The 19404-nt window shown below is 31.1% G+C and overlaps 2 protein-coding genes across 5 annotated transcripts in view; one reads left to right on the top strand and one right to left on the bottom strand.

The window, feature by feature from the left end:
• Nucleotides 1-4190, bottom strand: part of LOC149798558 (uncharacterized) — a 75389-nt gene extending 71199 nt beyond the window's left edge. The window contains exon 1 of the mRNA XM_089957374.1: nt 4096-4190. The gene's annotated coding sequence lies outside the window, so the exon portion shown is untranslated. The remainder of the gene's footprint in view (nt 1-4095) is intronic.
• The window catches only part of LOC149798559 (uncharacterized), an 84013-nt gene that overhangs the window by 44024 nt on the left and 20585 nt on the right, over nt 1-19404 (top strand). For all 4 annotated transcript variants that reach the window (XM_089957372.1, XM_089957371.1, XM_089957369.1 and 1 more), the window contains exon 4: nt 17268-17437. In XM_089957372.1, the coding sequence (XP_089813498.1) occupies nt 17268-17437 (170 nt within the window). The remainder of the gene's footprint in view (nt 1-17267; nt 17438-19404) is intronic.

Raw genomic sequence — 19404 nt, forward strand, 5'->3', positions numbered from 1 at the left:
CCTGTACCTGTGATAGGCCCCCATCTTGTCAGTATATACAGAGTAGTAGATTTCTCCAATACAGATTTAATCCACTGAGGTCCAAGATCTCATTGTGAAACACCCAGTTTATGGTGTCTTCATGTGAAGGGGCATCTGAACTGGTTAGCAATGAGTGTTTTGAACCAGCCCATAAACTTGTTAACTGGTGCAAGGCAACAATTTTAGTCCTGTTTATGATTTTGGCCCAGCCCCTGGGGCCAATCCAAAATTCTTATTTTAAGGCTCCTGGGGGTACAGTACTTGGTTTATTCACACACAGAGACACTCACACATACTGGAGATTAGCATCTTTTTGAATTAAATGAATAAAAGCTTACAAAATAGTAATCAACTGCCATGTCAGAAAAAGATAAAGAAAACTGTTTAATACTTTTTAGATAACTGATGACAGTAGTTTGCTCAACACATATTCTAAAACTGTTTGCAGGGAATAGAACATTATGTATGTTAACTATATTACTTTCAGATTTTGTCAATGAAAATACACATGGGTTTTATTTTCAGCTGTCCTCAGATCTTATGGAAATTACATTGTTTTGTTATTTGAGTATTTGTTATTATTATTGTTTGTCTGACTGATTTTGCTACAATTAAACTTTAGTATAACTTAAAAAGTGTTGAAATTGTGCACCATTCTGGAGATCATGCTAGTTAACTGGATTTGGATTTATGGCAAGAAACTGGCCTGATCATCAATGATTATTTGTTGATAAAAAGAAGAGCAATATCTGTGTTGTATAATACAGGTAGCAATATCTGTGTTGTATAATATGGTTAGCAATATGTGTTGTATAATATGGGTAGCAATATCAGTGTTGTATAATATGGGTAGCAATATCTGTGTTGTATAATATGGGTAGCAATATATGTTTTGTATAGTATGGGTAGCAATATGTGTTGTATAATATGGGTAGCAATATGTGTTGTATAATATGGGTAGCAATATATGTGTTGTATAGTATGGGTAGCAATATGTGTTGTATAATATGGGTTGCAATATGTGTTGTATAGTGTGGGTAGCAATATGTGTTGTATAGTGTGGGTAGTAATATGTGTTGTATAATATGGGTAGCAATAACTGTGTTGTGTAATATAGGTATGAATCTTCTCTGAGTTCTCAGACACATGCAGATTAAAGTTGGAAAATACAAACAAATGTTTTTGTGTACCATACTATACTCTCATGGTTCACTTTCCACAATACTTTAAATTACCAAATTGATAATGGAAAGTACTGTACACTGTCAGTGTGTTTTGTATCACTAATTGCTATTGTATAGGGAATACAGAGACATTTTAAATAGTTTTCTGATCCACATGTCATGTGTGAAACTTTCTGAAAAAAACCCCACATGAGTAGGAATATTAATGTCTAATGCTGTTCTTAATAAATGTTCTTTTAAGTTACTAAAACCCCATTTAAATCTGGAAAAAGCTAATAAAATCAATACCTTATTGAAATCACTGTAATCATCATAATACAGATTGATATTGAGCATTCAATATTTGTAGATTGTTTTAATGAGACTTCCTTTTTGCGATGGATACAGGCATGATCAATGGTCATGACATCACTAACTGTAGAAGGCATATATGTATAAAAACACAATACGTACATCACTTGATGATTTGTTCGCTCATATTGTTTCAACTAAGATTTTGTTGCAAGGAATTTATATGCATTTGCATTACATGCAACTTTTCTTCTTCTTGTTATTGACACTGATGTTTGGATCTGAAGGGAGATATTAATTTTTGGAAACATATAATTTGATAGCCCACAGTTATCACTGGAAGATATAGTCTGCTCTTTCTCCCTCTCTCTCTATCTCAAATGAAAAAGTACATGGGGAGAGGGGCAAGCATATCTTATGCTTCACAATTCAAACTATATTTCACTCTTTCTTTCTAACCCCTTTTTAGCCCACCCGCCTCGACCCAACTGTCAGAGAGAGAGAGAGGCACCATGGTATTTTAGAGGCCGTTTGATTGAATGTGTCTCTTTATATAAATATATGGGTTTAGTTTTTTATACACAAACTTGTATGGAGTACAGCCAGATATACATTGACTGCCCAGACTTAGTAATCTGTTGAATGTATTGTTCTGCATCAGCTTAGTTTGGCTGCTTTACCACAGCAGTTTGGAGAGTTTTAAACTTTTTATGGTTAAACCAGCTTTGTGCTGTGCTTCAGAAGTCTGGAGCTACATGAAAGTAACAGAAAAAGTACAACACAAGTTTTGAAAATGGTATAGTAATCTCCTTCCCTCATATACTAATGCTTTTGTGCAGTTTGAGAATCATTGGCATATACCCACTATGTGTTATATATTATATACAGTGTATTACATTTTTGCAACAATTTAATCCCATGGATCCAAGCAGGTATTCCTTTAATTGTCACCTGAAGTTAAAGGATCCTAATTAAAATAATCATATCACATAGGCAACACATGTGAAGAAAGTACTATTTTCTTTAGTATGAATTGAGCAAAGGTTTGTAGAGATTAATTCATTCATAAAGTTATTTAAGAAATAGTTAAATATTATATCATACAAAAATGGCATGGTAAAGTTACGGGTTCAGAGTACAGAAGATACTGATATTTTAAATCGACATTAAATCCAGAACAGTTTTTATCTTCAGATGTAATTTAGAAATGTAATACTTAGGTTTTCAATATTTCAATCATAATTTAGTGAGAGAGACAGGTCAACATCATTCTCAGTCCTACAACGTAAGACACATCACCCAGTATTTTTGTTCTGGGGGGTGACAGCAAAAAACCAACATGTGCTATGTCTTACACTGTAGGACTAAATCATGGTTTGGATATATCTGATTGAGTCTGTCCATATTATGAAAAGAATGGTTAAAGACTTGTGCAAAATGAATATTTTGTTTTAGTATGCAATGCATGTTCTCAGAGAAAAGTATTTACTTTAAAGAGTGCTTAATAACAAGTCATTCATTTTGGTTAGTGGGTCTTTATTTTGAATTGATAGACTATTTGTGTGAATATGCGCATCCTCACTTGGATTGTTAAATTTCATATTCCTTTGAATTATCCTACAATACCCTCGGTGCATCTTCCATGGGTTTTCCAGGGTTCTTCCTCCACCAGTTATACTGGCCGCCATGTATGGCCTATCTTGTGCTGAACAATGGCGTTAAACCCTAGAACAACAACAACAACAATACCCTCCTTGATACATAACTGTTTGTTATACATTTGCTGCTAGAAATTGTTTCTTTGCACTCCAGGATAGCTAGAACAAATGTCCTTTTACAGGTTTCCATACACAATCTATAAATACACTGTATACACCAAATAAGAGAATATACAAATGTGTGTGTGTGTGTTAATTAGCAATAGTAAGCTATCACCTTTGTTCTGATTATAAAATGTTTGTTGCCCCATATTCTAGCTTTTGTAATTTGTATCTTATATCAAAGGTGATAGAAGTTTTTTGTCCATCCATCTGGCAATGCCAGTGGTCCCACTATAATTGGAACAAAAGCTGAAGTGTTTTGTCTATAATGCCAATCAAAAGGTTGGTGGATTTTATTTTTTTTTTGTTGAAAAGCTGTGATTCTCACAAATACCTTGAAAAATACCTATTCTGATTTTTGGGAAGAGCAATTTCTATCTATTCATATATAAAACCCAAAATCGATATTCTTTTTGAAAACATGTCAGCCTCCTCTCCCTCCCCAAGAGCCTCTCTTTCACAGGAGGTTAAGTTATTTCATTTTCAGGGCGTGTACCATGTTTTTGCTTGTTACTAGGAAATGCACCAGTAAAGAACTATTTATAAAATTTAATGCATTTTGGCCTTTAAAAAGTCTGATAAGTATATTCTTGTTTTGCAGGTGTTTATCAGATGCCAAATTATATACATTTCTTTATGCCAGCCATGTGGTATAGTCGGCTGTTTAACCTTTTCAATATGGCTGACCTGTTTAGGCTAGATCCACATGTTGATATTTGGAGATGAGAAATGAACTGTAGTTAAATTGTGCCTTGTATAAGTAAGAGAGATCAACTTACCGTTTATGCTTCTTAGAAACAATAAGCTTGATCCATCTTTGTTCTCTTATGTAATCTCTGGAAGATTTGCACAGGAGTTTAACTGTATAACTGTACATAACTGTATGAATCGTCATGATGATTATAGAATGTGTCAAGGACAATCAAGATGACCTATTTCCAGTCTTATTTACACTAGGCTTGAACTTTATATGAAAATACTATGGACTTTATTATAAATCTTGGATGATTGACGATGATAATTCAGTTTTCACTTATAAAATTTCCCAGTGCTATAATATTATTATAGTACAATATAATTATGATCATGCATTTATTTGTCAGTTGGGGTTAAAATTTTGTTAAGTAATGAATATAACGTAGCGTTATGTACTACAATAAAGACCACATTTCAAGATGAGTCATACAGTGCAGAATGTCAGGAAGTTATTTCATTCATAAATTGTAATGTTAAGTTTATGACTGTCATCTAAATGCATACCTGATTAAGTTGCCATATACTGTAAGCATTTTTATTATTAATATTGGTATTGCTGATATAAGCAAATATTGATTAAATGTTTTACAAAAAATGTAAACATATGACTTGGCGAGACTCTTGAGTAATCCAAATGTACAGTTTTAGGGCCTACACATAAACCATACGATAAGTCTGTTTTAAAGACTCGAGTTTAATTACTCAAAACTTCTATTACATAGGTGTTTACATGATGAAACTGGCCAGTAAGCTCTCTCGCTTGTTAAGCTGTACTACAATATATGTTTTGGTAATTTTACAATGTGGTATGGGGAGCTAAGCCCTAACCATGAATTGTCTGTTTTAAGATTAACTGATTAACCCCACATGCCATGTTTATTTGCCATGAAGCAGTACCTTACATCTGAGCTCGGTAATGTCAGCATTCTTTATGATGCCAAAGTGGGTGGTATTAAAAGAAAAGGGGATAGATATAGTTGAATAATGATATCACAAAATGTAGACTTTCTCCTTGCATTAAAAATAGAACAGTAAAACACAAATTTTGAGACCTGATTTTTTTCTCCAAGCCAAACATGACTGGTTTCTTAAACCAGATTTTAGACTCTTTGGCATTAGATCTAAATCAGACCAGCCTGAACTCCAGGACACAGACATAAAATCCATTGCAAAAAGCATGTTAAGTTTCACATTTGGAGTAAAATGGGGCTAGGACCCAAAAAAAATGTGGGTCCAATATGCAAAAATAAACAAAATAAATAGGTCCAATTTTCACTCTTCTGCACATGTACATTTTCCAGGCTGAAATAATCAATATATTATAACATCTTTTATGCACCTTAGCATCCAGTTAAATGAAAGTCTCTTGGAATTGTATGTGTCTTGATCCATTCAGAAATAACCCCAATAATGAATTTCCTATCTCCATTTCAGGTGAAAATAAAAAAGAATTCTCAGGGTTGCAGTGAATTGACAGACTTAGGAGACATGACTGTTGTTGTTGTTGTTGTTGTTGGGTTTGACGCCATTTTTCAGCACATGATAGGCTATGTATGGCGGCCAGTATTAATGGTGGAGGAAGAACCCGGGGAAAACCCCGGGAAAAACCACCGACCCATGAGAAGCTACTGGCAAGCTTTCTCACATACCCACATTGGCCGAATCCTAGACTCAAACCCACACAGACAGAGGTGAGATGGCAGTGATCCATAACGAAAAGCACTTTAGACCACTCAGCCACTCAGGACCCCGGAGACAGGACTAATAATGATATATATATATATATAACTCCCAAAGCCCCGAGTGGCCGAGTGGTCTAAAGCGCTCACCGTTACGGATCACTGCCATCTCACCTCTGTCTGCGTGAGTTCGAGTCTCAGGCTCGGCTAACGTGGGTACGTGAGAAAGCCTGCCAGTAGCTTCTCGTGGGTCGGTGGTTCTTCCCGGGGTTTTCCAGGGTTCTTCCTCCACCAATTATACTGGCCGCCATGTATAGCCTATCTTGTGCTGAAAAATGGCGTTAAACCCTACAACAACAACAACAACAACAATATAACTCCCTTTCTTTCCAAAAAGATAAAAATCTTTTTTAATGTTTTACATTGTGGCTCATTTAAAGGTTTGTTTTTTCTTACATGAAAAGTTTATCGTATCAGTGTGGCCAGATAATGATTTGCAATGTACAGATCAAATTTTAAAGCTTAAAATCACATAATCAAAAAAATGATTTATAGAATTTGAACTTACCATTTATCCAAAAGAGAATAAAATACAGTTACTAAATATTATTGATGTCAAAGTTATTCTGAAAATAAACATTATCCAGTTTTAAATCAGTAACTTATTTATTTTGGAGTTATTGTTTTAGAATCAGACTGTTTATGTAATTTCAACATTATGGATATTTTAACACTCTTCTGTCCATCTTTCTGCTTTCCGTACAAGTCTTCCATTTCTGATTCTTCAGTATTAATTCATTTCTTGGGGAATACTGGTAAACCGGAGGCATTTCATTAATCTTCTACCACTTCCTTCTTTAATCATTCATGTATTGGTCATCGTTTTCCTCTGCATTTGACATTATATTTGATATTAACAATGAGTCTTTGTAATTTCTTCTGTATTCACCTTGACTTGTTTTTACTGTCAGACTTAATGCGACTTTTATAACAGTTCCTTGATCAGTCCATTGATTACTGTTTCATTTCTTAAAAGTCTCTCCTGGGCTAAGTTGCTTCAGCTTGTTTCACTGCTGACCAATGATAGCAGAAAGTTTGATTTTTCCTTTGTTTTCATTTCCATTGCATAATTTTTTTTAATACTTTTTAACGTTCAAAGGCTTTGGATTTGTTTACTATCACTACTCCTCCTAAACTACATAATTGGAGAATTTTTATGAAACTCTTTTTTACAGACACATGGATCCCATAGTCTAATTGGTCGTAAATAAATATGGTGCCCCATATAAAACCACTATAGCCATTGCATCTACCATTTTGAAAGTCATTCTCTATTCATCTGGAATGAATCATTGAATCGACATTAGTTTTTCACAGAAATACTTTTGGTGATTAGTTGCTCATAAATGAAATTTGTGCCAACCTAACCTGCAACATGGTCACCATGGCAATCATTTTGAAAATCTTGATATCACTACATCTATATAGAAGGATGTATTTTATGCATTTTAATTTAGTTTGTTTGCATATGCTGTGTAATACACAAATATGCTGCATATTTAGAATGCTCCCTCCTCAGATGACCATCTTGAAAATCTTGTTATCACTACCTTTCCAGAATGTGTGGTTATAGCTTTATGGAGTTTTTATTTATGACTTAATTTTATGTTGATTGGATGGTCTAATCGAAATAATGTTTTCACTATGGATTTCTTGTCATATGTAGTGTATGATTAAATGAAACTGGTCTTTATCAGCCCTCCAACATGAGGTATATGACAATCTTGTTATCACTGTTTCTCCTGCGGAGATGGTTGTATCAAGATGGGACTTACAGACTTCAAATGATATGTAGCTGGTCTAAATAAAAATAGTATTGATTGATGGGTGAATTTGGTGACATCACCAAATGTGAATATTCCTTACGTATTTGATCATTTATGAATCCATATTGTACATAAATAAAAGAGATGGCCATTCCTCTATAATTAATGTAAGAAATTTCAAAACATTTTGTTAACTCATTAAGCCCCAGTGTTTCCTTTAGGCATGTTGAGGTTGTGCCCTGCTTCCGAGCCTTGTAGAATCAGGGTTATTTAAGATACACCAACGTAACCGTGACAAGTAGACAGATGTAGCTCTACATTGATAATAAATAATCTGGATTTTCTACTCACACATAGACAGGCGAACCTTTGCAGAAAGTAGAATAACTTTGAGATACTGGATAAAAAGTGGCCTGGACAGGAAAATGATGGGTCCAATAAGCAAAAAAAAAAATCCAACTATTTCCCCTTCTGCACTTGTGCAAGCAAGATATCCAATAAAAAAAATTACATTTGTAACACAACTTGGCATCTGGCTTAACAAAACATCTCTAGAAAGCAGATGTATTTGGATGCATTCAGAATTAACCACCATACTGCATTTCCTAAATCCCATTTCAGGAGAAAATGACAAAAATCTCGTGGCTGAATGAGTTAAACCTTCAGCCACCATGGGGTCCAGAATGTTATTTCTCCAATGGATGGTCATAATGATGTGCAGATTTCTCTACAAGAACTTTTATGGTATGTAGTTGGTCCTTTTTGAAAATAGTGCTGATTAGATCTCTACAAGAACTTCATTGGTATGTAGTTGATAGTGCTTATATGATCTCCAGAATGGCTATCATGATGGCCATGTTGAAAGTCTTGTTTTCACTGCTTGCCTGAACAGTTCTTATTGACATGTTTTCTTGTTAACTAAAAGATTGCATCTGAGATCACCTTAGTCATAAGTGAAAATATTGCCAATCAGATAGCAGCTATGGCATGCAGTTTTGAACATCTTAATTTTGCTAGTCGTTTTAAGGGATGTCTGTCTGAACATCGAGTTTTCAATAAAACTCTTCTAACTTTATGTAGTTACTCCTAAATGGAAAAGATGCTTATATGACTTGCCAAAATGACAGCCATTGCAAACAAAGATGACCATCATGGCAGCCAATCTGGGCTTGCCTGGGCAGGTATTGAACCTTTCAACCCTTGGATTTACATGGGTGATGCTCTACCACTAAAATGGTCCAGATCTGAGCACCAACATTGCATTCTGCTCTTTTATGATGAAGTTGGAAGTCCGACCTAATATGATGTTTTGGTCAGGCCAAAGGTAATTGCATACAATTTTGTACTCCACAAAACTGATGAACACAACGGCTTGAATGTAAAATGTGCAAAATAATTTTGACCTGACTTTGTTTATATTTGCATTCCTGTCAGGAAGTTCAAAGTCAGCGCTCTGACTTTGATTTAAGTATCAAAGGTCATGATTCTTATTTTTGTTAAACTGATTTTGTTAAAAGCTCTACATAGAAGTTGGGGACCAGGACAGCCTAATTACCCAAGATGTTCACATTTACCGATCACTGACATCTCACCTTTCCAAGTGTGTTTGGGTTTCAGGTTTGGCCAGTGTGGGATAAAGCATTCCAATAGCTTTATTTAGGTGGGTGGTTCTTCCCTGGGTTTTCCTCCACTATATATACTGGTCACCATGTATAGACTATCATAGCGGTAACTTGGCATCCATATGTGTAGTTACATCTGTCTGTCCACCCATACACTAGATTAACCTCAATTTATTTTCATTCTTTCTGGATTTGACAAAAAGTGTCTCTTGTTAGCTGTACTAGCATCTGGAAATGATAACACAGACGATTATGAATGAATTTCATTGTGTAGTTGTATCTGATATTTTTTTAAAAATAATACCAGTTCAGTAACTTGGGTTCTTTACAAACAGTATTTCTTATAGTTTTACCTGTACTTTGCAGGTGGCTATATCTTTTCAGTGTGTAAGACAGGTTTGTCACTAATACACGATTCAAGGTCAGAGGCCAAAACAAAGAATTTGGTATTGCACTTGTACATATATCTTGTAAATTTGAGAATTCATAAATACATTAAAAGGTTTTTGGTACCAAGTTTCTTATGTTGGTGTTTCTGAGGAATGTCTGCAATGATTTCAAAGCTCAGTAATTAGAAAGAATTAAAGGACAATAGAAACATATTTCCAGTGGGTTGTGCAAATTCCTTTTGGTCAGTAGAATACAAGTTCCTTCATCTTTGGTAAAGTCTGTAAGTGTTGAGGTTGGGTGATGGAACAGGATAGTAATATGACAGTACAATTTGTTATAGAACTCTTGGACTATCTGGCAGCTTGTCATCAAGTCCACTCAGATTAGAATAGCACCATTTCCTCTCATTCTTTTGCTGTGAACTATAATTACCATACTGACTTATATTTTTCAATATATATATGATTTTGTTTACTAAAGATGTGTAATCTGTATATGTGAGAATAGTTACCATACAGACCCTCTTAAAAAAATTAGCTAAAGTTTAATTGAAGGATGAGCTTTTTGTGACAAAGTTTATATATGGAGCATGATAGTGTTTGATTTGTAGCTGACCCTAAATTAAATAGTTCACATATATACAGTAACAAAAGTTTTCTCCATACCACAAAAAAATTAGAAGTTACAAAATTTATATGAAATAATGATTTTCTTATAATACAGGTTTACAAAAGATTGTACATCCAAAAGTTGATAAAGTGTTACCATCTCTGCTGGTTTGTAAGCATGGTTTGGTATTGAACATGGGTTGTCATCAGCACAAACACATAAGCTCATCATGTTTTTAACCTGAGGGATCTTTCTGTCAAAACATCTTTTACTTATTTCTATCTCAACATTTGTGAATCCATGGTTGCTTTAAATTTTGTCAGTAATTTTTGTTTACCAGATTCCACTTTATGTTTATGTTTGTCATGATGCTTTTAAAAATACACACCAAAAATATATGGGAACTGTGTAATCCTGCACAGTCATGAATGTGTCAACAGAGTACATTTTGTAATGTCATGCAACTCCTTTAGCAGTGCTTGAGATAAAAGCATCAGATCTGTGGATGATGGCTTGGCCAGCATTGATTGATTTGCTCTGTTGTATTGGAAGTATGTTCAGCTTCCTTTGGATTAGGTCTCGGTAATTATGTCGGTGATGCAATAGTGTTATAATGGGGATAAGTAATGGCAAAGAGCTGATTTTTTTAATGTGTTTTTTTCTATATGTTCTTGTATCTAAATAACTAAATACAGCTGATTGGGTTTTGTCTTACCTGTGAAAAAAATAGTCATAAGTATGATGTTTCTACTGGTATTATTGTTGTCCATAATGTTCAACAGATGTGTTGTACTTTTTGAAAGTTAAAGTTTCTACACCACTTCTTTCAGCTGACATTTTGGTATAATGTTACCATACATTACATCTTTTCTCTTAGAGCTGGATTGTTATTTAGTGCAACTACATCACATGTGATATTACTTCATGTCAAATGTCATAGATTTACTTCATAGTACATCATACTGACATCACTGAGTTTTCATTTGACATCATAATGCTAAGTTCTTACTGTCATGCTGATAATATTACTGTTAATATTTGCACCCAGATTTGCTTGGAGTTTTTTTTACCTGTGTAATCAGAATGTCTCTGGAGGCATCAGTTTCAATTATGCAAATATTGCCCAGTATGTTTAAAAAAAATTTAAGTCACTTATCTTCTGCCTAAGATTATGTGTTCTACTAAATCATTCCAGTATTATTAATATTATTATATTACTCATTGCACTATTATTAATATTATTATATTACTCATTGCACTATTATTAATATTATTATATTACTCATTGCACTATTATTAATATTATTATATTACTCATTGCACTATTATTAATATTATTATATTACTCATTGCACTATTATTAATATTATTATATTACTCATTGCACTATTATTAATATTATTATATTACTCATTGCACTATTATTAATATTATTATATTACTCATTGCACTATTATTAATATTATTATATTACTCATTGCACTATTATTAATATTATTATATTACTCATTGCACTATTATTAATATTATTATATTACTCATTGCACTATTATTAATATTATTATATTACTCATTGCACTATTATTAATATTATTATATTACTCATTGCACTATTATTAATATTATTATATTACTCATTGCACTATTATTAATATTATTATATTACTCATTGCACTATTATTAATATTATTATATTACTCATTGCACTATTATTAATATTATTATATTACTCATTGCACTATTATTAATATTATTATATTACTCATTGCACTATTATTAATATTATTATATTACTCATTGCACTATTATTAATATTATTATATTACTCATTGCACTATTATTAATATTATTATATTACTCATTGCACTATTATTAATATTATTATATTACTCATTGCACTATTATTAATATTATTATATTACTCATTGCACTATTATTAATATTATTATATTACTCATTGCACTATTATTAATATTATTATATTACTCATTGCACTATTATTAATATTATTATATTACTCATTGCACTATTATTAATATTATTATATTACTCATTGCACTATTATTAATATTATTATATTACTCATTGCACTATTATTAATATTATTATATTACTCATTGCACTATTATTAATATTATTATATTACTCATTGCACTATTATTAATATTATTATATTACTCATTGCACTATTATTAATATTATTATATTACTCATTGCACTATTATTAATATTATTATATTACTCATTGCACTATTATTAATATTATTATATTACTCATTGCACTATTATTAATATTATTATATTACTCATTGCACTATTATTAATATTATTATATTACTCATTGCACTATTATTAATATTATTATATTACTCATTGCACTATTATTAATATTATTATATTACTCATTGCACTATTATTAATATTATTATATTACTCATTGCACTATTATTAATATTATTATATTACTCATTGCACTATTATTAATATTATTATATTACTCATTGCACTATTATTAATATTATTATATTACTCATTGCACTATTATTAATATTATTATATTACTCATTGCACTATTATTAATATTATTATATTACTCATTGCACTATTATTAATATTATTATATTACTCATTGCACTATTATTAATATTATTATATTACTCATTGCACTATTATTAATATTATTATATTACTCATTGCACTATTATTAATATTATTATATTACTCATTGCACTATTATTAATATTATTATATTACTCATTGCACTATTATTAATATTATTATATTACTCATTGCACTATTATTAATATTATTATATTACTCATTGCACTATTATTAATATTATTATATTACTCATTGCACTATTATTAATATTATTATATTACTCATTGCACTATTATTAATATTATTATATTACTCATTGCACTATTATTAATATTATTATATTACTCATTGCACTATTATTAATATTATTATATTACTCATTGCACTATTATTAATATTATTATATTACTCATTGCACTATTATTAATATTATTATATTACTCATTGCACTATTATTAATATTATTATATTACTCATTGCACTATTATTAATATTATTATATTACTCATTGCAATATTATTAATATTATTATATTACTCATTGCACTATTATTAATATTATTATATTACTCATTGCACTATTATTAATATTATTATATTACTCATTGCACTATTATTAATATTATTATATTACTCATTGCACTATTATTAATATTATTATATTACTCATTGCACTATTATTAATATTATTATATTACTCATTGCACTATTATTAATATTATTATATTACTCATTGCACTATTATTAATATTATTATATTACTCATTGCACTATTATTAATATTATTATATTACTCATTGCACTATTATTAATATTATTATATTACTCATTGCACTATTATTAATATTATTATATTACTCATTGCACTATTATTAATATTATTATATTACTCATTGCACTATTATTAATATTATTATATTACTCATTGCACTATTATTAATATTATTATATTACTCATTGCACTATTATTAATATTATTATATTACTCATTGCACTATTATTAATATTATTATATTACTCATTGCACTATTATTAATATTATTATATTACTCATTGCACTATTATTAATATTATTATATTACTCATTGCACTATTATTAATATTATTATATTACTCATTGCACTATTATTAATATTATTATATTACTCATTGCACTATTATTAATATTATTATATTACTCATTGCACTATTATTAATATTATTATATTACTCATTGCACTATTATTAATATTATTATATTACTCATTGCACTATTATTAATATTATTATATTACTCATTGCACTATTATTAATATTATTATATTATTATTATTGCAATCTAATATGCTATTATTTCTTGTCTTGCCTGTGTAAGCTAAGACAATTCATTCTGCAACTTATTTTCACTTTCCCATGGGGCCTTGGGGTCAAGGTCACAGTACTAAATATAAGTTTTATTATTTGCTAGTATTTCCTTAATATCTTGATGGATTTGGTTCATACTTTGGATGAATCATTATGAAGCTAAGACAAATCATCCTGTGTCATGCTTAATATCTTGATGGATTTGGTTCATACTTTGGATGAATCATTATGAAGCTAAGACAAATCATCCTGTGTCATGCTTAATATCTTGATGGATTTGGTTCATACTTTGGATGAATCATTATGAAGCGAAGACAAATCATCCTGTGTCATGCTTAATATCTTGATGGATTTGGTTCATACTTTGGATGAATCATTATGAAGCTAAGACAAATCATCCTGTGTCATGCTTAATATCTTGATGGATTTGGTTCATACTTTGGATGAATCATTATGAAGCGAAGACAAATCATCCTGTGTCATGCTTAATATCTTGATGGATTTGGTTCATACTTTGGATGAATCATTATGAAGCTAAGACAAATCATCCTGTGTCATGCTTAATATCTTGATGGATTTGGTTCATACTTTGGATGAATCATTATGAAGCTAAGACAAATCATCCTGTGTCATGCTTAATATCTTGATGGATTTGGTTCATACTTTGGATGAATCATTATGAAGCTAAGACAAATCATCCTGTGTCATGCTTAATATCTTGATGGATTTGGTTCATACTTTGGATGAATCATTATGAAGCTAAGACAAATCATCCTGTGTCATGCTTAATATCTTGATGGATTTGGTTCATACTTTGGATGAATCATTATGAAGCTAAGACAAATCATTCTGTGTCATGCTTAATATCTTGATGGATTTGGTTCATACTTTGGATGAATCATTATGAAGCTAAGACAAATCATCCTGTGTCATGCTTAATATCTTGATGGATTTGGTTCATACTTTGGATGAATCATTATGAAGCTAAGACAAATCATCCTGTGTCATGCTTAATATCTTGATGGATTTGGTTCATACTTTGGATGAATCATTATGAAGCTAAGACAAATCATCCTGTGTCATGCTTAATATCTTGATGGATTTGGTTCATACTTTGGATGAATCATTATGAAGCTAAGACAAATCATCCTGTGTCATGCTTAATATCTTGAATTGGGTTCACTATCACACGTTGTAAACTGATTTTTCGATCATGAACATGCTTACCTTGGTTGTCTTGTTAAATATCACTATCAAATTCATTTTAAATACCTGAGGCATTGATACCTAAATAATTTTTTTGTAAATGCAAATATCTCAATGCGCAGTTTACAAACACTTGGGCAAAAGCAATCATTATTTTGCAGGTCTGCTTTTCAAAAAGTTTCCCCAAATGCGTTGTCATAAATTGTAAGAAAAACAGTTAATCTTAAGACAGTGATGTTACTGGGTTCATTGTCTATATCAAATAATGTAATGACCTACAATTTGTTTTGTTTGACACATCCTGAACAACTTGATGCTATGCTGCAGTGCATAAGGACACTTGACATGTACTTAAATTCCCTGGTTGTTTACATTTCTTTTGTTTGAATAAGTTCATATATAATCCACAAAATAGCATTAAAATAATTTATTTATATTTAGAAGAAAAATGGTTAAGCAAAGATGAATTAAACAACAAACTCTTTTGTTGCTCTAAATGTTACATGAAGTTGTGCAGTGATAATTAGAGGTAAGATAACAATTGTATCTTGTAATGTGCTCATCGCTAATAAGGAAGTTATTTACATTAACTCGACATAGATGATATAGAGGTTGCACACAGTTGATATTGAAAGGGGAGCTCATAAGGGGATTTTTCAGTAGTATATTTTTTTGTACAGTGATGTACATCTGCCCCGATTCCATTTTCATGTTTAAGAAAAACACCTGCTATAGTCTAATTAAATTTGACAATCATGTTCATATTAATTGTTTAGATTTCCTTTGATCTTCATGCCATTTAAGTGTTTTTGGTATTTTGTAATTATTTGATTCTTGAATAATGATCAAAAATTTAAGGTAAAACTTTTACTTTGTTGTTTTTTGTATCTTTAACCATTACTGAAAGAGTTTATCATAATTGCATATATATGTGTGTGTGTGTGTGTGTGTGTATATATATATATATATATAAGGTTGTTACGTCGTTTGTGTTACAGCTAATCAAAAATTAGGATTTGCTGATGAGACAAGATATCAACTATTGGCAAGCGTTAGTAAAACAAATTACAAGCCAGTTAAATACCTCATTTGATAATTACTATAAACACATAATAATAGCATGTTCCAAAAAAAGTAATACATAAGTTTTTAATAAGTATATATTTCATGTTACAGCTCATAAGTGCAGTTTTAATTATGTGGAAATTTTTATAGCATTTTTACTTTTTCTTGGATCTCTTTCATACAAATGGTTTCTTCTGTGTACAGTCTACATATTCATGTGACATGTTATCATGAATTCAGGTCAAGGGCACTTAACTGGAGTGTTATATTGATTTTCATTTTAATCAAAGAGACAAAATGTTTTATTCTAAATGTTTTTAAATCAGATGCTCTTCAGTACTTACTGTACCTTGTTCAGAATCATTAGACCAGAAACGCAGTTTATAGGGAAGTACTTTTCACTGTTTGGAACTAATTTCTTCAGTGTAGGTAGATCATGACATTTGCGAAATCAGATGTGTTTGCTATAGTCTAATTTTAGACAGAATATATGAGGCATTGTGTAGGGTTCTGTCTAAGCACTTGGGAGTTATTGCTCCTTGTAAATAAAAAGTCACTTGCATCTTTTTCGTTATGAATTGAAAAATCAAGAGGGAAGCCTGTAAAATCAAGGTATGAATGGTACTGTTGTATTTACATACTCCTTAATGATACTTTCTTGAATTCCTAATGCCCCTTAAAATTAATTTTTTTTTTTTTAATAATCTTGAAAGCATATTAATTATTACACAGTGTATACATAGAGAAATATCATTGATATTGCAATATTACTGTGCATATGTCTTAATATATCAATGCCATTTTATTTAGACCATATGAAATATATTGATTTGAATTGCCTTTTGTTTGTACAGGTATTATGGACTATACTCGCTGCTTCCAGTGTGGTGGTGGATTAAGAAACTGGGCATCTGGAGACAACCCCTGGATCGAACATGCCAGATGGTACCCACAATGTGCTTATGTGCTGGGCAAGAGGGGACTGAAATTTGTAAATGCTGTGCTCAGGAAACAAGCTGAATTGGTAAAGACAGTTTATGCTGGGCATATACCCATATCCATCAGTCCCATGTCTCAAAAAGTACTTTAGTCACTAATAGCCAGTTTCTGCCATTGTTATGAGACAACAAGATTTGATATGAAGAAATTTTGACAGCAAGTACGTCTATCATGGATGCAGTAGTAGCAACATCTTAGTGATTTAGGGGTGAGAATGCTGTCAAATTTTTATCTTATGTCTAAATATGCGATCACCAAAATATATTGTATATTCTCGTTTATAAGACTGCTTAACTCTAAGCCAGTTCCCGCCCACATTCCCAGCTGCATTAGTCTCATTACTCGTTTACATTCATATAAGTCAAGTGTATTTTGCAAGTCAGATCAATCTGATGTGGTGACATGTTGTCAATGAGTCAGATTTGCACATTGGACAAACTAACATTGGATAGATAGATGGATGGATGGATGAATGGATCAAAATAAAGATGAAGTCAGTATAAAATACAGTTATATTACTGAGTATGTCACAGATAAATTGACAGCTTCAATTTTGTCCACCTTCATGTCATAAAATCCTTAGAAATCGATAATGCTTGATATTTTAAATCTATGGATATGATAAATTCATGGATTATATTATAGGTCACATACTGGTATAAAAATAGTAGCCCCAAAAGATCTGGTTGACAAAATCCTGTAACTTGTTAATTCCACCTGTCTTGCAGATAAACAATGAAAGTCATGTCCAAATTTTTGTGATTCACTGTATTCTATATTAATGTCACTATTTAATATCATTTGATCATGCAAGTAGCCAAATACAGTTTTGAAATACTCCATCATTTTCTAGTCATCACAACTTTGGTTAGACTCCAAATCATTGGCTGTATTGTCATATTTAAGTGCTTTGTGGAGACTAAGGCTGGGTACTGCAGGTGACACTATGTTTTGTACTGTTTGTGAAATCTATTAAAAGATACAACTGAAGAGGTGTCAGTTGTCCAGCAAGTTCAAAGTACCCCCTGTTACTTGGCATTGAACAAGTATTAGATTAATGGCTCAGTCAGAGGGTTGTGACATGGGAAAACAAAGAGGGTGCTGCCATTGCAAGCTAAAGGATTACTGTCCAATACAGGAAGTTATAAAACTCTATTAGGCACTGAACAAGTATCAAACTCAAAGTGAATGCTGCCTTTACAAGCCAAACACTTATTGGCCCAGACCTTCCCATACTGGATAAATAGATAAAAAATAAAGGAAAAATCGATATAAAATACTGTTATATTATTGAATGGAGCATGTGACAAAAAATTGACAACTTTCTTTTTGTCCACCTTCATGTTGTAAAATCCTGAGAAATCAGTTATGATTGACATTTTAATGAGTGCTGCCTTTGCAAGTCAAGGGCTCACATGCCCATGGAAGATAACTTGTGAATTACATCAGGCTTATGGAAAAGGAAAATATAAATTAAATCAAAACTTTTATTGCATCAAAAACAAAATATTTATGCAGCAAATCACAAAATATAGTACAAATACAGTTTGCTTGGACTTGCACAAAAATGAAAGCAATATGCATACTAGTAAACACCCATGCCCAACAGTACTGATGGACACTAATCATTGCGATGGGTAATATTTAATTTACCAGTAATACTTTCAAATTATTAAAGTAAAAATAATAGATACAAGTATTGTATAATTAAAATACTGTCATGAATTGGATAAACACAGTGCATACTATATATGCCTTTCTAAGAGAATAGTGACATGAAAATGACAAAATATTTGAACTGATAGTATTTATATATACAGTAAATATCCAGAGCTACCAATATTACCCCTGGATTTATCAATTTTATTTTGTATGTCCCGCTTAGAAGATGACCCCTAATGTGCATGGATCAGTTTTCATTATTAAAAAAATGCCAATTTATAAACAAATATGCATGACAGCTAGAAAGAAAACTTAAAATACTTTTCTGGA

This window comes from Sinohyriopsis cumingii, chromosome 5 (genome assembly GCF_028554795.1).
Source record: "Sinohyriopsis cumingii isolate HCF-2022 chromosome 5, ASM2855479v2, whole genome shotgun sequence".
Taxonomy (NCBI): Eukaryota; Metazoa; Mollusca; class Bivalvia; order Unionida; family Unionidae; genus Sinohyriopsis; species Sinohyriopsis cumingii.